The sequence below is a fragment of the Typopeltis vanoorti genome, chromosome 13 (genome assembly GCF_054136105.1).
Source record: "Typopeltis vanoorti isolate ZY-2024b chromosome 13, IOZ_Tvanoo_1.0, whole genome shotgun sequence".
Classification (NCBI taxonomy): domain Eukaryota; kingdom Metazoa; phylum Arthropoda; class Arachnida; order Uropygi; family Thelyphonidae; genus Typopeltis; species Typopeltis vanoorti.
The window spans coordinates 122163917-122185764 of NC_143561.1; the positions used below are offsets into that span (position 1 = coordinate 122163917).

Genomic DNA, 21848 nt, shown 5'->3' on the forward strand with positions numbered 1-21848 from the left:
ATAAAGTATTATTCAAAGGCTAAAACGTCCAGCCCACACATGGCATCAGTTTTCTAAAATCTGCAAACTTGTGTGTGACGTGATATAAATAAAAATAACTATATATATATATATATATAGGGTGTTCGGGATAAATTTGACAGTTTCGTAAGGAAAAAGAAAATCTTCTTTGTATCTATTAAATTTAATGAATTGACAAAAAAACATTACAGGCAGAGTTAATTACAATACTATCAACAAGATTTACTCAAAATAACCACCATTAGCATCGATCACAGCTTCAATTCTGCTTCGGAACCTCGAACAAGCTGATGCTACAGTCTCCCTGGGAAGGGCCGCAAAAACTGTTTTAATTTTATCCATTAACTGGGCTTTTGTATTACTGGAAGTGCGATTGGTGTCTTTTTCAACTGCACCCCATACAAAATAATCCATGGGGTTAAGGTCTGGGGAGTTTGGAGGCCAAACATTTGGACTGGTGAAGTCGTAGAAATTTTCAGACAACCATTTTTGACTTTTCCCAGAGGTGTGGCAAGGGGTCGAATCCTGCTGCCATACATACGGCCTACCATTGGCTACCCTTGTTATCCAGGGCTTGACTACAGTTAGCAACTCCACGAACAAAGCCCGAATTCCAATGCCAGGGTTCTTCAACACCTGTTCCTGCAGATTTGCGAGGAATTCTGCTGTACGAACGCAATCAGATCGTCTGCTAGGGATCTTTCTTCTTGCTACATCCTCGTAGTCACCATTGCAAGTCTCTAGTTCATGCCTGATTGTTTTTACTGTATTCAGGGAGCATTGGGCAGCAGTCGTAATATCCTTATTTTGATGGCGGGCACGAATCATCATGATACAAGTTATTCTCTTCCATGATTCAGGTGGGTTCCAGCTATCCATCCTTTCTGACATCTTGTATATGAATGAAGAAGGGTCCAAACTTTTAAATGAAGAGAAGTGTGTGTTAATACATGTAACTTACGGAAAAATATAATTAATTATAAATATGTCAAATTTATCCCGAACACCCTGTATATATATATATATATATATTGTATTGTATTCAGGAACTTGATACTGTTATGTTATGCTATATAATTGAAATAAGGTTAGTGCATGCAAATTCATAAAGGAACAACTTACTGGCACACCAGGTGGTCCATCTCTTCCTGATTCTCCCTATAAATGAACATATATATATATATAATGATTTTTTTCAATAAAAATCAATCAGCAATTTATTTGCTATACATAAAATATCAACACCATCTGAGGATAGGGGACTGATTACAGAAATAATGGAAGAAGAAAAAGAGCCCATGGGGAAGACCAAGAATTTCATATATGAATAACAGTGATGATAACCGCTGCTAAGAGTTATGAAGAGAAAGAAAGGAGGTCACAAGACAGGATATTATGACCTGCTGCTATAATTAACCAGTCTTCAGATTGATGCACCAGAGAAGAAGAAGACATAAAATATTTTGCATGAACAACACAAACAATAATTCACACCCAACAATTTTTCTCTTTTCACAGTAACTGAACTTTCATAGTTAACTTTTATTACAAGGCATTTACAGAGTGTGGTATTGGTTATTTAATAGAATAAATAAATTTTACAAGAAAATAAATAAATAAATAAATAAATAATAAATAAAAATTCAAGATGAAATGGATGCATATGTGTGCATAATCTGATAAAAAACGAACATGAATGACATTACTATATGCACTGTAGTATATGCACAAATATCAACAATGTTTTCATCTTTGAAATAATTATTCTTAATCATACTGAGCCTTTTAACACTTTCTTGACTCATAGTAGATTGATGAACCAGGAGAGAAGATTGTGGACTTTGCAGTAGCATTTGATCTGGCAATTGTGAACTCAATTTTCTGCAAGAGGGAAGAACATTTGATAACATTTAGAAGTGGTGACAAGAGTTCACAGATTGACTACATTTTGACTAGAAGAAAACATCTTAAGGAAGTAACAAATTGTAAGGAAATCCTAACAGATCGATTGGCACAGCAACATTGACTACCATACACAGACTTTAAAATAAGGTAAACAATAAGAACCTCTGGAAGCCATGGGATGTAGAAGATTAAGTGATTTCGCTTAAAAGAAGTGAGTATGAGGAACCCTTTTAAGGAGAGAGTGTTAGAGAGGATTTTGGATGGACTAGAGAGTGTACAAGATTGGTTGATACATAATTCTAAAGCAATTCTGAGCTGTGCAATCAAGATACTTGGCAAAACATCTGGAAAGATTAGAGAGCAGAGGAGGGTTGGTAATGGAATAAAAATGTGCAAGAAGCAGTGAAGGCTAAGAGGGAGGCAAAGCAGAAGTGGGATGAGTCAAGTGTGGAAAAGGACAGAGAGAGAGAGAGAGAGAAAGTGAGAGAAGCCAAGATAGTTGTTGCACAGGCGAAGACCATGGTATATCAAGATCTTTATGATCAATTAGAAACAAAGTAAGGACAGAGAAAAATTTATTGATTGGCAAAATGTAGAAATAAGGCATCAAAGGACATCTTACATGTGAGGCAGATCAAAGACTGAAGGAAGAGTATGAAGGAGGGATGTGGATATAAGAAACAGATGGAGAATATACTTTGAAGAGCTTTCGAATGAGAAAAATGTGAGGACTCACAGAGAAGGTGGGGAAGCCTTATGAAGGGATGGTGCAAAACATCAGTAGAGGGGAAGTGAAGAAGGTCATAAAGAGGATGAAGAATGGAAAATCAGTGGGCCCTGACAGAATCCCATTGGAGGTACAGAAGGCACTGGGGGAAGATGGAATAGACCTGCTGTGGGACCTGTTCATAAAAGTTTGCCAATAGGAAAATATGGTAAAGGGAATGCACAAGACTATAAGAATTACAGAGGAATTAAGTTGATGTCCCACACAATGAAAATCCCAGATGAAGAAAATTAAATTGTTTTGCTTAAAAGAGAGTGTGAGGAACCATTTTAAGGAGAGGGCATTAGAGAGAAAAAAATATAAAAAATAAATATGCTTTAATAATAATAATAGATAATATACAAAATTAATTAAGGATTCTTGATGGAAGACTGAGGTAGGAGGTGGAAATTGCAAAGGAGCAGTTTGGCTTCATGCCTAGTTGATCGACAACGGATGCTATTTTTGGGTTATGGCTGATGATAGAAAAGTTTTGAGAAAAACAACGGGAGCTACATCTGGTGTTTAATGATCTGGAGAAAGTGTACAATAGAGTGCCAAGGCAAGAAGTCTGAGGGAGAAGAAGGTACCAGAGAAATATGCCAGGTTGGTACAGGAGATGTACAGAAATGTGAATACTCTTGTATTCACATTTCTGTACATCTCCTGTAATCCGTTCCTGTTTAATATTGTGATGGAGGTGGCGACAGAAGAGGTGAGAGAAGACATGCCTTGGAGAATATTGTATGCGAATGACATCGTGCTGTGTGCAGAATCAAGAGAAGAAGCAGCAACTAAACTGGAAGGATGGAAGAAAGTACTGGAGAGAGATGTATGAGGCTAAACAGAAGTAAAACAGAGTATATGTGTTGCAAAGCGAATGGCAGCCAAGAGACAGATCTGGAGCTGGAAGGAAATATCATTGGGAAGTTGGGGATTTTAGATACTTAGGTTCAACAGCGAAAGAGGAAGGAGAGGCTGAGAAGGAAGTGGTATACATGATACAAGCTGGATGGAGGAACTGGAGAGAGAGATGGCTGGAGTGCTATGCAATAAGAGGGTGTCGATCAATCTAAAAGACAAAATCTACAGGACAGCAGCAAGATCAGCTATAATGTATGCTATGGAAACTTTGGCCCCTGAGGAAAAATAACAGCAGCAGGATGGAAGTAGCAGAGATGAAAATGCTTAGGTGGATGTGTGGTGTGACCAGAAAGCATCGTCTGAGAAATGACTATGTAAGGGGAACAGTGAAAGTTACGAACTTAAAAGCGAAGATATAGGAGGTAAGGTTCAGATGGTTTGGTCATGTGATGAGGAGGGGAAAAAAGGTCATGCAGAATGATGTGCAGGGGAGGAGGAAGAGTGGGTGGCCAAAGAAAAGATGGAGGAAGCTGGTAGAGGAGGACCTGAGGATGAAGAACTTAGATGTGGTTACAGCTCAAGACAGGAGGATGTGGAGAAGACTCATTAAAAACAGAAACCCTACCTAAGTGGGATAAGCTGCAGTATGAGAGGTATCACTTAACCAGTGTTTTATAATCTTCTTTTTGGTTTTAATAATGTATATATTTTTTTATTACCAAGCAAATTAGGACAATAAATACCTCCCTTCTACTTTGCACGAAAATCTCATCCAATGAAAAATAAATATGCTTTAATAATAATAATAAATAATATACAAAATTAATTAAAAGAATTCATAATAAAGTAACCATAGAAATCATTACTATGAAAACCATTGGCCAAATATATCTCTAATGCTTAGAGTATTTTCAGTATGTCATTAATTAACATTCTGGAGAGGCTGAAGTCCATTGGCAAAGAGACTCAATTCATATTTATTTATTCGTATGGCATGAATATCAAAACATGCAGTACAATACACTTTAATAACATATAAAATTAAAAGTCAAAAGTCATTTTAAAAACCAATAAAATTAAAAGGTTACATCCATATTGGTCAGATAGTTCATAGCTTCGGGTGTAGCACTTAAAAAGTGCAATTTGTCTCCTGAATATGCTCTGAGATAACACCGAGTCACAATATGGTTCACAGTTTGTCTCTGAGCTCCACAATCACAATGCAGGGATGGTCGTTTACCCCATTTAAAAAAGCATGTCCGCACATACACCATGACCAGTTCGTATTCTATTAAGCTGAGTCCAGGATTTTCGTGGGAGGTGTGAGCAAGCATCAAAACTTTCTTGTAATTCATTGAGAGAAAATTTTGTGATGTCATCTGTATGGCTCTCCCACTGTTCTTGCCACTTTTACTTCAAGTCAAAGTTAGAATGCAGTAGTAGTTGGGCTAATTGTAGTGGTGGATGTCTTGATCTCAATCGTCATACACTTAAGTCTGGGAGATCTAAATGTATTAAGCCTGGGAGATATAAAAGTCATATGTGTATAGGTTATAAAGTAAGGGTGCCAATACTGACCCTTGTGGAAGACCATTATTAAGTTTTCGTTGTCGGGACATTTTATTTCCTAATATAACTTGAAAGAAACGTTCAGTGAGCATGGAGGAAATTAAGTGTGCAGTCCGTTTACATGGGACAATGCTAAGAAATTTGTATATAAGACCTTCACGCCATACTGTATCATAGGCTGCTGTTAGGTCCAAGAAGACAGCTGATGTTTTTTCTTGCTTCTGAAATCCAGCTTCTATGTATGATGTTAAAGTGAGCACTTGATCACAGCAACCACGTTTTTCTCTAAAACCAGCTTGCTCAATCAGGACATGCTGCATAATTGGTGTGGACAATCTGTTGTACAGAAGGCGCTCTAACATTTTATAGGTGCAACTCAATAAAGCAATAGGTCTGTAACTTTTTGCCTCCTGGGGTGGTTTTCCAGGTTTAAGAATAGCAACTATTTTTGACTTCTTAAACTGGCTAGGTAGTCGGCCAGTCAATAATATATCAGAAAAGAATTCACAGAGCCATTTTATAGTATTTGGCCCGCTATTAATCAGAAATTCAGGATGGACACCGTCGAAGCCTGGGGCCTTGCCTGCTTTGATATCTTTTATGATGGCTTTTACTTCATCTATAGTGAAGATTGAGGCATATTGTGAGAAAGCAGGGGCATTTATTTTTAAAGCTCTAAGTTCTTTCTTAACTTTCTTGGTATGTTCACGGTCCCTAGGTGCTCTTGACATATTAACGATTTGATTAGCTATTTTCTCAGGGGAGATGATTGTGCTTTTTCTTTTAGGTAGATTAGTTGCGGATGGTTGTTGGAGAACATTCCAAGCTTTTCTACTTGATCGTTTGAAGTCAAGGTTTTCAACCGTATCAATCCATTTTGTTTTTCGAGATGAGTTCAGGCTATGCAGTAATTCATCTGCTATTTCAGGATCTTCACTTTTCAGGAACTCTCTGTAGAGATGTTCACTCTCTTCATTCCATCCAGGGACATAATCTTTTCTGTAACCTCTAAGGATATATTTTTTCGCAGTTGATATGATTGCTCCTACAAATCTCTTGTACTCTGCAACTCTAGCAGGTATCCACCAAACACGTTTATCCAATTCATTCGCAAAATTTCTCCAATTTGCTTTTTTAAAATTCCAACGCGTTGGTGGAAAGGATCTTGCTATAGGTAGTGTCATACCAATTTCCAGTAGCACCAGTCGATGTTGACTGTGCGGGAAGTTAGAAAGTACATATCGTTTTGCTGGTAATGTTTGCCCTTCTGTGTTTATTGAAACAAAACATAAGTCTGGATTAGACTCTGTTTGCTATGCTGATGATGTAAAGGTGTTTCTATCTTTGGCACCAAATACAAGGTGTATATTATTTATTTCTGCCTTGAACGAGGGTAGTCCCACAGTCGTTGTTATTACGGTACTTCCATTCTTCATGATGGCTATTAAAATCACCAATCCATACTGTTGGATGTTGATAAGTAAGTATCACATCTATAGACCATGATGTTAAAGGAGGTTTATAGACATTGACTATTGTTATGTCGTGAATTTTCACACTCACAAGATGGGTATCGTTATCACATCTCGTTGTCAGGACAGAAGCATTTTCTATATCATCTTTGATATACTCAATTCATAATAAAGTAACCATAGAAATCATTACTATGAAAATTGACATTAAGAGAAGGGAAATTCTAATTCCCTCTCACACACTTTCTCACTTTAACAAAATTCAAATTAAAAAAAAAATGATTTTTTTTAAATTTCAGTATAAATATTCACTGCATGATCAAAATTGGAAAAAAAAAAAAAAAGTTTATTCTTTAGTAATAGTTCGAAGCTTAAGTCCAACAGATGCCTCACTAGTTATTACAGTTCCTCATCTGCATATTTTACTGTTCAACAATGAAGACTTCTTTCTGTTTCATCCCTGAAAAAAATTTATTTTTTTCATGGATGAAAGTTTGTCTATTCATTCTGTTATCCTTAACAATCCTGTTCCTTTTTTAGATATTCTGATATTCAGCTCTTCACCTCTTGTGTCCTGTTCTTGGGATCCAGAGAGAGAGACCATTAAGGAGGCTGAATCTTGATGGATGCTCAGAACGGTTTTGTATATTCTTAAGTAAATAATGTGGTATAAAAATATAACTGTTTTTTTTTTTTTTTTTTTTTACTTTGGTGTACGGTAAATCCTGATTAGTTCATATCAACTCTTACTTCATCATTTTTGTTAGTGTTTTCCTTATAAGTATATATAGATAAGGTAAAACAGCCAAATAATTTCATCTATCTATCTTTTTAATACTGAACCTACAATCAAAAGACAACATGGTGCAATGATAATATTTATTTTTCAGTATACATGAAAGAGAAAACCTACTAACATAAACAGATATATTCATAAACTAACCCCCCCCTCCAGCAATATGGCATTAAAACTTTACCTAATAAGACTATCAATCTCTGTTCCAATGAGGCAACCTTCACAGCTGAACTTGACCATATATTATTATTATTATTATTATTCAGGCTTCCATGGAGTCAAAGGCTACAGATAATTCCTAAGAAACACAAAGTTTATCAAGACTCATCGAGGGGAGGTCCCCCCTAAGAAACACAAAGTCTATCATACCACTCCTTAAACTCATTGACCATTCTTGCTCTCACCACTCCATCAGGCAATGCATTCCATGGTTCAACCACCCTCCATGCAAAGAAACCACTCCTCACCCTCTTGCTCACAGTTTCCTTTCATAACTTCCAGGGATGGCCTCTTGTTATCACTCCTTCCCACTGTTCAACCAAGTGAAAGAACTCCCAGTGTCAACCCTGTAACCAGAACTGGTGCTAGGGTCTTTGGTGCCCACATGCAATTTCTATCTAAGTGCCCCTTTAACGATCCGGGAGTGTGTGGCTCTTTTGCAATAATAAAAATTTAAATGATTTGAAATTTCTTAAATAAATTTTGACAGAACAGCCACACATTGGTTCGCTAAATGTAACGAACTGTGGGTGTTGACTGGGCAGGATAATCGTTAAAAACCCGAATATTCAAAAAATTCTTAAAAGTTAAAACAAATTTTGACAAAGCCACTTCACTTTAATCGTTGAATACAATGATACAGGGATTATAGCCTTCTCACCGACCTGAATCCCTAACAAAATTAAAATGAATTTTAATTAAAGTTAAAATTTATTTGAACTAAAGTTTAAAAATTCTTTAATTTTACAAGTTAGCAAATTCTTAGTAATTGTAAAAATTTTTTAAAAATTTTTATAAGTGGAACTATCTTTTAAGAAAATAAAAGAAACTCAAGATAGATGAGAAAATAATAAAAGAATTCAGAAATAATTAGAACATTTAATATAAGTATTCAAAAAAATTACATCTTTACAGAATAACAGAAAATAAATTAAATTACATAAATATACTTGAAATTTTTTAATTAAAATTTTTGGGTTTTTGATTTAATATTCACAAAATTAGAAATAATGGTCTTAACGTCTAATTCCGCACATATATCATTTTCAATAGCTATTAATGCCAAACTTAACAAGCCTTTTTTGTGACATACTTGTTCCTAAGTAGGTTTTAATCAATTTCAACTTGGAAAAGTAACGTTCACCGCTCACTACACTAACAGCATAAGGTTAATAGTATTCTTAAAGCAACTGAAAAGTTAGGGAAAGATAAATTATTGAACACAATAAAATTAAGAATATTGAAAGAATTTTAAATATTTAAATTATCCTTCCGAAAAATATCCCGGAAAGCACATAACTTGTCATATAATTCTATTGCATTTACGTCTTTATTGTCGCCGTCCTTCAAGAGAATCTCTAAATTGTCACAATTTTTTTGTAAATCTTCGTTATTAATTTGTAGTAATCTATACAAGAAATCGAAATTATCATAATATGTTTTTAGTTGTTCAAAACGTTGTATTAATGAACACATTGCAACGTCTAGGAGTGTATAAAACACATTTACTCTAAATTTATCTGGCAAGTTTATCTTGTGGCGTTTCATCACGATGCTCGTAGTCAAATTGTCATGTCTATTTTCGTCATCGAACTTCCGTACCAATTTTAGATTCTTGTTCTCCATCCACCTCTTCACTCAATTCTTTTGCCGTTTTTAGAATTTCTTTAAAATTTGTATCTGATCGATACTCTTGTAAGAATATTTTTAAGTTTTCAATAGATTCTAAAGCATGTGTAATATTCATATTTTTGTCACGAAGCATTTTACTCACAGGGTTTATTCTGTTAAGTAAATCATGCCCAGTTATAAGAGAGCAAATAAATTTGTAGTCTTTTATTTTAGCACATAATGTTTGTGCTTCATGCTGAGTTTCTTTATTAAAATTTTCATTATTTAAAATTTCAAAAAGTGCATCGTAAATTTCTCCTAACCGATATCGTAGAAGGCTGACTGCATTAATTTTACTTTTCCATTGCGTTTTTGATGGCTGTTTCAATGTTAAAATTTTTACGAACTTTAAAAGGATTGCCCAATGTTTGTACGAGAATGAATAGAAATTGTATATTTCTTGAATAATTGCAAAGAAACTAATTGTATCTGCATTCACTTTGGCCGCACTGTTAATGATTAAATTTAGAGTATGAGCAGCACGTGGCACGTAAAAAGCTCGAGGATTTTTGTTCAAAAGAAAATTTTGGAGCCCATATTTTTTCGCTTTCATATTTGCCGCATTGTCATACCCTTGACACCTCGCATGTCTTCAATGGGGATGTTCCATTTTTCCATTATTGTTGCACATAAACCACGTCCTGTGGAATCTGACATATCCACAAAACCTAAAACGTTTTTCCTGATCTTGACAATAACATTGTCACAGGAAACAAAGCGAATAATAATGGTTATTTGTTCTGTTTTAAGGTGTACAGTCTAAAATTATGGAATAATGTTTAGATTTTCGAATTGATAATAAAATTGTATCCCTGATTGCATTACTTAAAGTTTCCAATATTTCATTTTGTCTGTGTTTATTCAAATAGTGTAATCTATTATTTTGATGTAGGGCCCCTTTCAACATGATTTTTCCATAATGGGATCCAACTTCGCAAACAGTTCAACTAATTTTAAAAAATTGCCATTATACCTTTCATATAATTTATCAGATGATCCACGAAAAGCTAAATTTTGACTACCAACCAAGGAATTTTATAATTTCAATCAAGCATTCTAAAACACACATCCAATGTTTCTTTTCCATTCCATACATGCTTTGATACTGGCAATCAATAGTAGTTTTGATTATTAAATTTTTATCAAGTTCCTTCCATTTTAAGAAATTTTTCATGTGAGCTAAACTAGTCTCATGTCTATGAGAAGTTGTACTTACATTTCTCCAATCGTTATAACCTTCTACAAGACTACTTGATTCAGTAGGTGCAAAAAGTTTGCAGCAAAAGCAAAAAACAGAATTTAAAGTTTCGGAATAAACGAGCCATGTTCTTGGCACGAGCTCCCTGTTTTCCATTTTTCTATTATAATACGTGTCGCCAAATTTACGACCATATGTATCTCTGGGATATATTATATATTTGTTTTAAACAGGCCCCATTTCAATTAAAACAATTCGTAATTTTTCATCCATATTTCCCCAATCACCTGGATCTTCTAAATTTACAGAGACTAACAATGTAATACTTTCGTGCAAACTGGATGATATGCACGGTTCTTCAACTCTGATTTCTGATGTATCGTGTTGGTTACAATCTGCATCAGAATATTTTAACAAATTTATTAAGAGCCCCAGTTTGTTTCTTAATAACCGCTTCTTTCACAGCATGACGCTTACGATTTTGTGCATCGGATAACTTTTTTTTTAATTTTTGATTCCATTTCTATTTTATACCCACAAGAGATTATTACACAGTCTGCACTGCGCTGCTGTCAGTAGCCTACTGAGATGCGTACCATATGACTGGCTAACTAGGAACAAATGTTTTGTATGAAAAATCGTTTCTGTGCATAAAAACCATTCACCGTTTCACTTTAGATAGACTGAAGTAGACACACCATTCTGCAAGCAAGTTTAGCCTGCTCTTGCTGCAAAATTATAAACAGCCGGCTGATCAAAGAGGCAGCGATATACAATTTTTTTAAAATTTTTATCCGGTGTATCCAACCTTATTTATTTTAATATTGATCATTCTAAGAATTTTTTTGAACCATGCCTCGGTGGCGGCACCCCCTTCGTAGCAGCGTCCCATTGCACCGCATGCCTGCTTCCGCCGGCCCTGCCTGTAACCACCTCTCAACAGTTTAAAAGTCTCAATTATATCACCTCCGCAGTCCACATTCCCTCAGCCGATCCTCATAACTATCATTGTACAGTCCTGAAACCATCTTTGTTATCTGCCTTTGTACCCTTTCCACAGTTAATTTATCCCCTTCAAATCCTGAGGACCAAATCTGAGAACAATAGTCCAAGTGTGGTCTGATCAGGGTCTTATATAATGGAATGATAACTGTTTTTATCTCTGCAGGTCAGCATCCTTCTCATTATTGCAGCAATGCTCTGTGTTACCTTCACCACCTTTGCAATATGTCCCCTAAATTTCAGGTTTCTATCAATCATCAACCCCAGATCTCTTGTCTCCCCTACTTCCTCCTGTATAACTCCTCCCATAAAGTATGCAGTGTCCCATCAATGTTTCCCAAACCTCAAGACCTTACATTTTGCTACCTTAAACCGAAACCCCCATTCATTTGCCCATATATCTAGCTTATTCAAATCCTCTTGCAGGGCTGCCGCATCTGCACTATTACTAATAATCCTTCCCAGCTTTGCATCATCTGCAAACAACTGAATATCCCCTTGCAATCCACTGACAATGTCACATATATGCCACATCTTTTTATCTAATGGCAACAATTCTATAGAAGTGGCAGAATTCTTAATCCTCCATCACCAAATCCTGGACCAACTCCATATGACAATTATGACTGTTATTGATGATAGCCAATGAATTGCAACCAAAGAGAGTAGAAGTTCAACTGCAGGACAGTGAAAATAGTACATTTGAGGCTATTTGGTATGATATAGAGGCCAACAGAACAAAATATACCAAATAGCCTCAAATGTACTATTTTCACTGTCCTGCAGTTGAACTTCTACTCTCTTTCGTTGCAATTCATCGGCTATCATCAATAACAGTCATAATTGTCACATGGAGTTGGTCAAAGATTTGGTGATGGAGGATTAAGTATTCTGCCACTTCTGTTAGAATTGTTGCCATTAGACCAGAGGATGGGAAAAAATGATGGAGACGATATACATCGGCAAATAGACTCAATGAGTGGAAGACAGGAAATTATTATGGGGGGTTTCAACTATAGGAACATAGATTGGAAGGAGGAAAGGACACATGGGAGGAAGGAAATGGAATTTATGCAGTTACTAAGGGATAATTACTGAGACAGCATGTGATGGAATATACTTGGGGTTTGAGAGGGCTCAATCAAGTAATTGCATCTGAGAATTTGTCTATAACGAATATGACAACATTGCTCCAAATTGGTGAGAGTGTTCATAAGGTCTTGACCTGGGAGGTAGCCAAATGTGTGGAATTTTCAGTTAATACAGGATATATGTGGAATTACAGAGCTGGTAAGTATGACAAGTTTAGGAGATTGCATGGATCGGTGCCATGGCACGTAAAACTGTAAGCTGGGTGTTGATAGTGCATGGGAAGTGGTAAAGGAGTGTTTGAGGGAGGTAATGGCAGATTGCATACCTAGAATCAGGAGAGTAAATCAGTGGGAGTGAAATGGATGAATATCATGAATAAGTTGGAGCTGCAAAAAAAAGAAACAGATAATCAAATAAAAAATAAAACAAATAAAAAGGCTACAGATAATCCCAAACAGTTCTTTCGATATGCTGCAAGTAAAAGAAAAAATGTTTATGGCAGAATGATGTTAATGAATGCCAATGGTAGGAAGGTATCCGTGTGTAGAGGCTTAAGTGCTGTGAGGACATCATATTGGAGGCTTAATGGATTGTATACAGCACTCAGAAAGGATTAAAACAGAATTTAATACTTCCTATATATTTCGTCTCAGTAAATGAGACAAATATGGTTGCATTAAGCATCCTAAGATTTGGGAAACGCTTATCACCAGAGGTCCCATTTTATATTCCAGGCCACCTACAACCGCCCTTAGAGGGCGCTCCACCTAGATAGGACTTTAGTGTCACCCACGTGGTTGGGCTTAGTATTGTGTGTTATTTGTTTTTATGTTACACAATTTTTTTTTTTTGTAATCCCTGAAGATGTCTCATTTACTGAGACAAAATATTTATAGGAAGTATTAAATTCTGTTTTAATCCTTTCTGAGTGCTGTATACAATCCATTAAGCCTCCAATATGAGGTAGGAAGATAACTGAATCAGTCTAAACAGTACAATTACTAAGTGAACACTTTGCAAGGGTATACATCCAGTTAGTGATATTGTAGGAATGAGAGAGAGAGGCAGTGGCTTATATGGGAACTAAGGTAAATGAAATGGAGGTGCATAGCATATTACAGAACCTTAAGGTGAATACAGATGTGGTGGTTCGAAGGTATACCAGCTCATTTTACATGAAGTGGCAAGGGAATTGTCAGTGCCCTTAACCATATTGTTTAATGTAAGTCTCAGCTCTGGGTTAGTCGCGAGGGGGTGGAAGGGGGAAAATAGTTCCATTGCATAAAGGAGGCTCCAAGATTATATAGCAAATTACGGACCGATCAGGAGTTGTTGCAAAAGTATTGGAGAAGTTGGTCAAGAGCAATATTCCAGGAATGGATAGATGGAGAGAGGATACTGTATGGGGGGTCAGAATGATTTTGTGAAGGGTAGGTCATGCCTCAGTAACTTGCTCACGTTTTGTAATACAGTAACAGCTGAGTTGGATAAAGGTAATGGGTTTACAGTGATACTGCTGGACTTTTGCAAAGTCCAGCAGTATCACTGTAAACTGAACAGATCCTCTTTGACACTTTCCTATATCATTAATGATATAGGAAAGTGTCAAAGAGGATCTGTTCAGTTATAGATTGGAGGACTGGGCAAAGGAAAATGGATCTCAGTTTAATGAGGCAAAGTGTAAGGTCGGGGTGAAAAAATTATCAGCAGTTATACCACATTGGTGGAATTGTACTTACTCCAGGAAACTGATGAAGCCATAACTTTGGAGTGTTAGTGGATAGGGAGTTAAAGTTTGTGGGGGGACACGTAGTAAAAGTGACTAAAGTAGCTCATCAGATCACTTAGTGAAAAATACTTCGACAAATAGAGACAAGCAGATTATTGCTCCTCTTTATCAAGCCATGATAAGACCCCATCTTAACTACTGCACACAGACCTGGGTTCCAGGGTTTCTTAGTGATGAGGAGGAAATGGAGAGGATCCAGAAGCAAGTGAGTAAGAGGTAGCAGGTCTATGGAATGAACCTTACAAAAACAGGTTGAAGATTTGTGGGTTACAGAAACTGGTTGATAGGCAGAAAGGGATGATATGATTGATACATATAAATTACTGAGGGGCTTTTACAAGATTAATTCAAAGGAAATTTTTCAGAACAGGTGTGTTGGTGGGAGAACTAGGGGCCATCCAAGGAAACTGAGTAAGAGTGTAGTTAGCAAGGGTGTTAGAACTAGGTATTTTGCTTGGAGAGTGGTGAATGAGTGGAATAGATTGCCAGAGTATGTATTGGGTGCCATGACTATGAATGAGTTCAAAGTATGATAGATACTGCACAAATGTCAGATAGCTCTTGACATGATTTTTAGGGCCATTCTCGACAAGTCTAAGGACTACTTGGAGTTGCCCATAATAATAATAATAATTACAGTAATGGGAACCCTATTATCTGTGTCTTGGGGAAGTCAGGAAAAAAATAGTCAAAATAAAAAATTAAAAAAATACAGTCTACAAATCCCCACTTGAAACTGAATGGCCTTGACTATTTCTTTAAAGACTAATGCCTTGTTTTCTCAGTTTCTGGTATGTAAATATTCCTTTTTTCCTGCAATATTATCGGCAGACCAAAAGAGCAGTGAACATCTATAGAAGGAACATAAAAAGAATATTTAAATGTGCAACATTAAACTGGAAGTCTGGCGATCTATGGGAGTCTAAAACTACAGCAAGTTCAAATGTTAGTTTTTTTTTTTTAGTTTTTTTTTAAGACTAGTTTTATTTGCTTGGAGAGTGGTGAGTGAGTGAAATGGGTTGCCAGAATATTAGTTGAACGTGCTCTGAGAGTGAATGAGTTTAAGTAAGTGGTACTATAGTTATTGGGTGCAAAGGTTAGTGTGGGTATCCCATCAAGTCTTCTAACCCCATGAAGATACCTGTATAATAATAAAAATAATAACAAAAAAAAAACACTGATATGCATATTCAGAGAATTACATTACTTCATATTAAATGAAGGTATTAGAAAAGAACTTTACACTGTTAGCATTCAGAGATGAGTCAGAAAGGTTTATATTAAAGTTCTGTGGTCATTTCAGCAGAATGGGAAAGGAAAGATAGCAAAAAGGTGTTTGATGCCATGCAAAAGAACCAGAGAATGACCAAGATCTAGTCCACCTTACCATGGTATGGCCAGTTTCGACAAAAAGAGCTGTGGAAAGTGAGTACTGCCGAGTGCTGTGAAAATCAGGTAACATTAATGACAGACTTTTCAAAATGATTCAATGTTGTGAGTGTAACATGTATGCATGGTGGAGTGTAACATATGTGTTTGTGGAGAGAGAGAGAGAGAGAGAGAGAGAATGAATGGGAGACGAGAGAAAGTATGGTTTTTAGGAAGTGTAATATATAATTAGATCACAAGGCAATGAATGCAAAATAGACTGAAAAGACAGAAAGTAGCATAAACGAAAGAAACAAAAGCTAGGGAAACTGAGGGAGTGAAAGAAAGAATGCGGAAGCAAATGTAATAGTGATAAGGGAGGGAAAGAAAGTATGAATGAGGAAATGGAAGTAAGGAAGTAATGGAAGCAGAAGAAATGCAACCTGCAAAACTAGAAGTTCAGAAGAAAGGTAAATTCGAGAAAGGCAGTAAACTTGAAGCTCATTCAGTGTGAGATAAAAGGAGTAGAACAAAATATATAACTATATATTTTGTTCTGTTGCTGTTGTAGGCCAAGGGAAGCAAACTGACATGTGAATGGCATCTTCATCTTATTACCAAGTTGGATCAATGAGCAATGGTCAAGTAATCATTATGGAGAAACACCAACTATGGAGATATATATTTGAAGGAGAAAAGGATGAGAGCAAAGAAATAGAATTTATTATCATTATTACTATTACACAACACCTCCAAGGAGTCCAAAGACTCATCAAGGGAAGTCACTTACTCAATCCACCAACTACAGCAAACTGCATCATCTACACCAATGCCATCTACTTCCCAGCACCACCACCACCACCACTAGTATTTTCACAAACAATCACAAACATCCATGCCCACGGTAGGATTAGAACCTGCAGCCTTTTGGCTGGATAGTGGATACGCTAACCACTCAGCAAACCAGATTATGCAGCTGTTGACAGGTAATTACCTGAAACTTATGATTGAAAGTATCCAGAGTTTAAGAATATTGGATCTGGTGATGGCAAACAGAAAATCTGTCCATAAATTAAAAATGCCAATAAATTATATTCTTGGTTTAATCCTTTATCCAAGTATAGGCAAAACATAGTTTGTCCCTGAAGTATCTTCATGACTAGGCTACTTGTATAGTTCTCATAAAGAATGTTTTTAGAGTCAGCCATGGTTATGAAGAATTTTCCTAACCTGAACATGTATGGTTGCTTCAAATTGCCAAAAATTTGGGAAACTTATCTTAAGATCAACTACATAGCTGTAATACTTTTTTTTTGTTTTTTGTTTTTTACAACATTAGAGGGTGCCAAATTAGGACTTTAGATCCATTACAATTTGAATTGTTTCACTAACTCATTGTCACATATAAACCATAACATGCTGTTTTGTGGTCTGAAGATGCTGGTCTGAAATCAAACCAGCATCTTCCAGTAAAATATAAACTAGTTAATAAACATCTTTTTTATAAATTACTTTGTTTCGTGTTGTTAATACTGTTAAAATAAGTTATGAAGGAAATAGAAAAGTATATCCGAAAGAGCTCAGCATCTAGACAAATTCATTAAAAAAGGAAACATGGCTTAATAAAAAAACTGAGGATGAACAGAAGAAATTAAAAGATAAGCTAAAAAGAAGGAACAAAATCTAAAATGAGAAAAGTGATAAAAATATAAAGATGGAGAAGGTTGTGGATCATCAAATGAAAACTCCTAGACTCAGAAGTGTTCATAAGGAACCATCAAGGTGCAACTCAGTTCCAGGTGCAACCTGGAATTTCAAAGAATTGAAATTCCAGGTTGTGAAGAAGAAAAGAAAAGCAACTAAAATTTCAAAAGAGGCAGTAGGGTTCAATGAGATATATTTCTTCATGCTGCTGTGCAAGTTGCACAACAGATTAAAATATGTTCCTTATATTGCACAGAAGCATGAAGGAGTGCAACTTAAGGGACATGCTGGCCTGGTTGGCTGAGTGGTTAGTGTCTCTGCTCTCCAGCAGAAAGGCTGTGGGTTCTAATCCCACTGTAGACATGAATGTTTGTGATTGTCAGTGAAAATGCTGGTGGTGGGCAGTAGATGCTATTGGTGTAGTTGGTGGAGAGCTGTAGAATAGGTGTCTTCCCTTGATGAGTCTTTGGACTCCCCGGAGGTGTCACATAATAATAATAATATCCTATTATCCCCTGCTGTCTCTTTAGGAAATATTTAGTTGTAGTTAAAGATGTGGAACCATGAATAAATTATAAAGTGTTTTACATTCCACGATATCACAATGATTCTTATAATGATAGGAAGCCAGGTGAGAACAGCAAATATTGAGAAATTTTCAGCAAAATATATCGCTCTGTAAAAGGGGTACAATCAGCAACTAAAAGGTATCGCAAGTAAAAATTCCAACTAGTTTTCTGGTAATGGCACCTTCACAACACAGCTGAAGATATCTATACCAAATTTTGTCAGCATCAGTACAACTCAAGTTATACTGAACTATACAGTGGTGCAGAGACAATGACTGTGCCACAGCTGATACTACAATTGGGTAGCAACACCTCTAGAAACAAAAATCAGGGAACAGGAAATCAAAGAGTACATCTGAAACAACTCAGCATCCAGACAAATTCATCAAAAAGAAAAAATGAATTAATAAAAAAAAAAACTGGGGATAAACAGAAGAAATTAAAAGATTGGCTAAAAAGAAGGAATAAAATCTAAAACGAGAACAAATTGATAAAAATATAAAGATGGAAAAGGCTGTGGATCATCACATGAACTGCTAGACTCAGAAGTGTTCATGGAGTATGAGGAACCATTTCATGCAGATAAATGGTAAGAGAGGAATAACAATTAAAAATACATATACCAATGCCAAGTTCTCTCAGTATGAATACCATCTACATGAAAACAAAACAAAATAAAATAACTAGCTTCCAAATTTAGAACAGCGGGCAGGAAATTGAAATAATGGCAAGCAACTGAAAAGAAAAAAAAAAAAAAACTGGAAAAGAATTTACAAGAAGCAGGGCACATATCTGTTCCTTACATATGTATAAAATCTTGGATTTTATACATACATATTTTCCTGATGATGACCTCAATACAGAGGTCGAAACATCGAATGTTACTTTTCTAATATTAAGTGAAGTAATTATTTTAACATGTGTGTTGTGTCTCCATAAATTCTTAACTATGAATCAATAAGTGCAAGGTGTTGCATTTTGGAGTGCAGAAATATAAGGCTGTGTACTATATTGATGGTGTTGTACTGCAGGAAGTGGATGAGATTAGAGATTTAGGAGTGATGGTTGACAGTAAACTGAAGTTTAGAGGGCATATTGCGGTGTTGCAAAGGTTGCACATCGTAGTGCTGCTATGATAACAAGTACTCTAACATGCAAGGATAAAGAAGTGCTTGTGCCATTGTATAAGGCACTGGTCAGACCACACTTGGACTATTGTGCTCAGATCTGGTCACCTGGTTTTCAATGTGATGTGGAGACATTGGAGAGGATCCAGAGAAGAGTGACTAAGACAATGAATGGTGGTGATATGATAGAGTGGTGATATGATATGATAGAGAATAGAGACGTTTAAGTTAGTGAGAGGATTTTATCAGATTAATCTAGAGGGGATTATAAAAAGAGTAGAAGGCGAGAGGGGAAGAAGCAGAGGTCATTCCTGGAAGTTATGTAAAAGTGTGGTGAAGAAGGGTGTGAGGAATAGATTTTTTACATGGAGAATTGTCAGTGATCGGAATGCATTACCAGAATGTGTTGTTAATACAAGGAGTATTAAGGATTTTAAGATTCTATATGATAAATATGTTGTTAGTTGAATGAACCTCCCACAATGAGTCTGTCGACTCCATAGAGGTTATAATAATAATAACTAATACTGTGATAGTTATAATAATCTGAAAAAAATACTAATGTGGTACTTGAAACTTCATAATGAATTGTTACATGAACTGTTCTACGAAATGAATAGCATGCAAATTATGATATGAATTGGAAAATCTGAACTGAATCACTTGTGAGAAATTGTAACATTATTTCCTAAATTGTATGGTATATTTATGTTTGTTATTTGATAAGTAATAAAGTATTGTTTTACTATAAAGAAAAAAAAAATATTATTATCAATTTAAAAATAGCATTGTGAAAAAGTGAAATGAATACATTCAGCATTCCTATTGCATATAATAAATTTAGTTTAATCCTTTATCCAAGTGTGAGCAAAAAATGTTTGCTCACACTTGGATAAAGGATTAAACTAAATTTATTATATTCTAACAAAGTGAAAAATAAACTTTCAACATTCCTATTGCATGTTACAAAATAGAAACTGATAATGCAAACTGCAAATCAAAATAAACTGCAAACTAAAATTGAAAAAAAAAATATTAGAAAATATTAAAAAGTGAAATGAATCTATTCAGCATGCCCTACTGATATCAAAAAAGAAACTGTAAATATAATGTGTGAATTAAAAGGAAATGCAGATTGAAATATAAATGTAAATTATTATTATTATTATTATTTGTGACACCTCCAAGGAGTCTGAAGACTCATTGCTGGAGGACACCGACTGTACAGCTCTCCATCTCCACCAGTACACAGAACGTCTACTACCAATCATCTACATCAGTGATTTTCAACCTTTTTCATAATATGCCGCACCTAGACTAATTATTAAAATTCTGCAGCACACTAAAAATATATTCTTTTGATTTTTTTGATGATCTGGCAAAAAATAGGCATAATTTTGATTGATTTACATACAGAAGATATTAATAATAGTAATTACTTATCCTTGTTGGGAGTTTCAAGGGAATAAATGTGCAAATTATGACATTATTTCTTTCAATTAATTTGTTTTCACAAATCTCACAGCACACCTGAAGACCTCTCGTGGCACACCAATGTGCCGCGGCACACCGGTTGAAAATCGCTGATCTACATCAATGCCATCCACTGCCCACCACGACCACCACAACCAGTATTTTTTTGTCTGTAAATTGCTTGTGTTCTGAAGGGCCATTTTGTCGGCATGTGGGATGAAAAACCCAAGTTTCTGGGAGAAAAAAACCCTGCTTAAAAAACTTTTATTAAAAAGATTCCTCCCGTCATGACAAGAATCGAACTTTGGCCTTTTTTAATCGAAGGGTGCAACATACCGTTGTTCTTCCAATTGCGCTATGTGCTTAAATTATAAAATGTAGAAAAAATATTTATGTATATTTATATAAAATTATTCCACATCCAATATTGTTAATAGGAAAAATATCTCTCTCTTAACACATTAAATAAATCATTGTAAATATGTATGTGAAAAAAATGTAAAATACATTGTAAGTATTATTATTTATGTATTTAAATAAGATATTTATTTAACATTGCATACTGAGTATTTGTAGTGAACCAAAAATGTAATAGTAATACTTCAATTGTATATCTGTAAATATTCTGTATATGTAAAGAGGATAATAAACTTTATCAAAAATAAAAAAATTATTGAATTGTGTGTTGTGTTGCTGTATTCATGTTATATGCACATTTGTGCTCATACATATGTAAATGCTATGGATAAATATCTAGCTAGTTAAAAAAATATATTTATATTTGTAAAAAGTTAATGTACTCAGCATTTTTACTGCATCGTTGTACTGTCCAGAAAATACAATATTATGTTTCATTATATAAGTGTGTGTGTGTGTGTGTGTGTGTGTGTGTGTGTGTGTGTGTGTGTGTGTGTGTGTGTGTGTGTGTGTGTGTGTGTGTGTGTGAATATATTCTGTTTTTTTTTGGCTGACTGAAACCAAGAAAACAGACAAGTTAATTTAATGAGGCACACATCATGTTTCATCAAAAATGACTTCTTCAGGTGTGGGAACACTTAAAGCAAATGAAAAAACCATAAAAACACTGTACCAATATAACAACAGACTTGTAAGCTGAAGGTAAATTTGAATTGTCATTATAGTCCGTGCTATAGTTCTGTTCATTTCGTGCATTAGATACTGGCATACGCGTGTGTGTTCACGCGTATGCCAGTATCTAATGGCAGGTCAGGTAGACAATAAC

General features: G+C 35.4%; 1 protein-coding gene across 1 annotated transcript in view; it reads right to left on the reverse strand.

The window, feature by feature from the left end:
- Col4a1 (Collagen type IV alpha 1) overlaps positions 1-21848 on the reverse strand; it is a 903940-nt gene that overhangs the window by 726342 nt on the left and 155750 nt on the right. The window contains exon 8 of the mRNA XM_090402880.1: positions 1144-1179. Within this exon, the coding sequence (XP_090259006.1) occupies positions 1144-1179 (36 nt within the window). The remainder of the gene's footprint in view (positions 1-1143; positions 1180-21848) is intronic.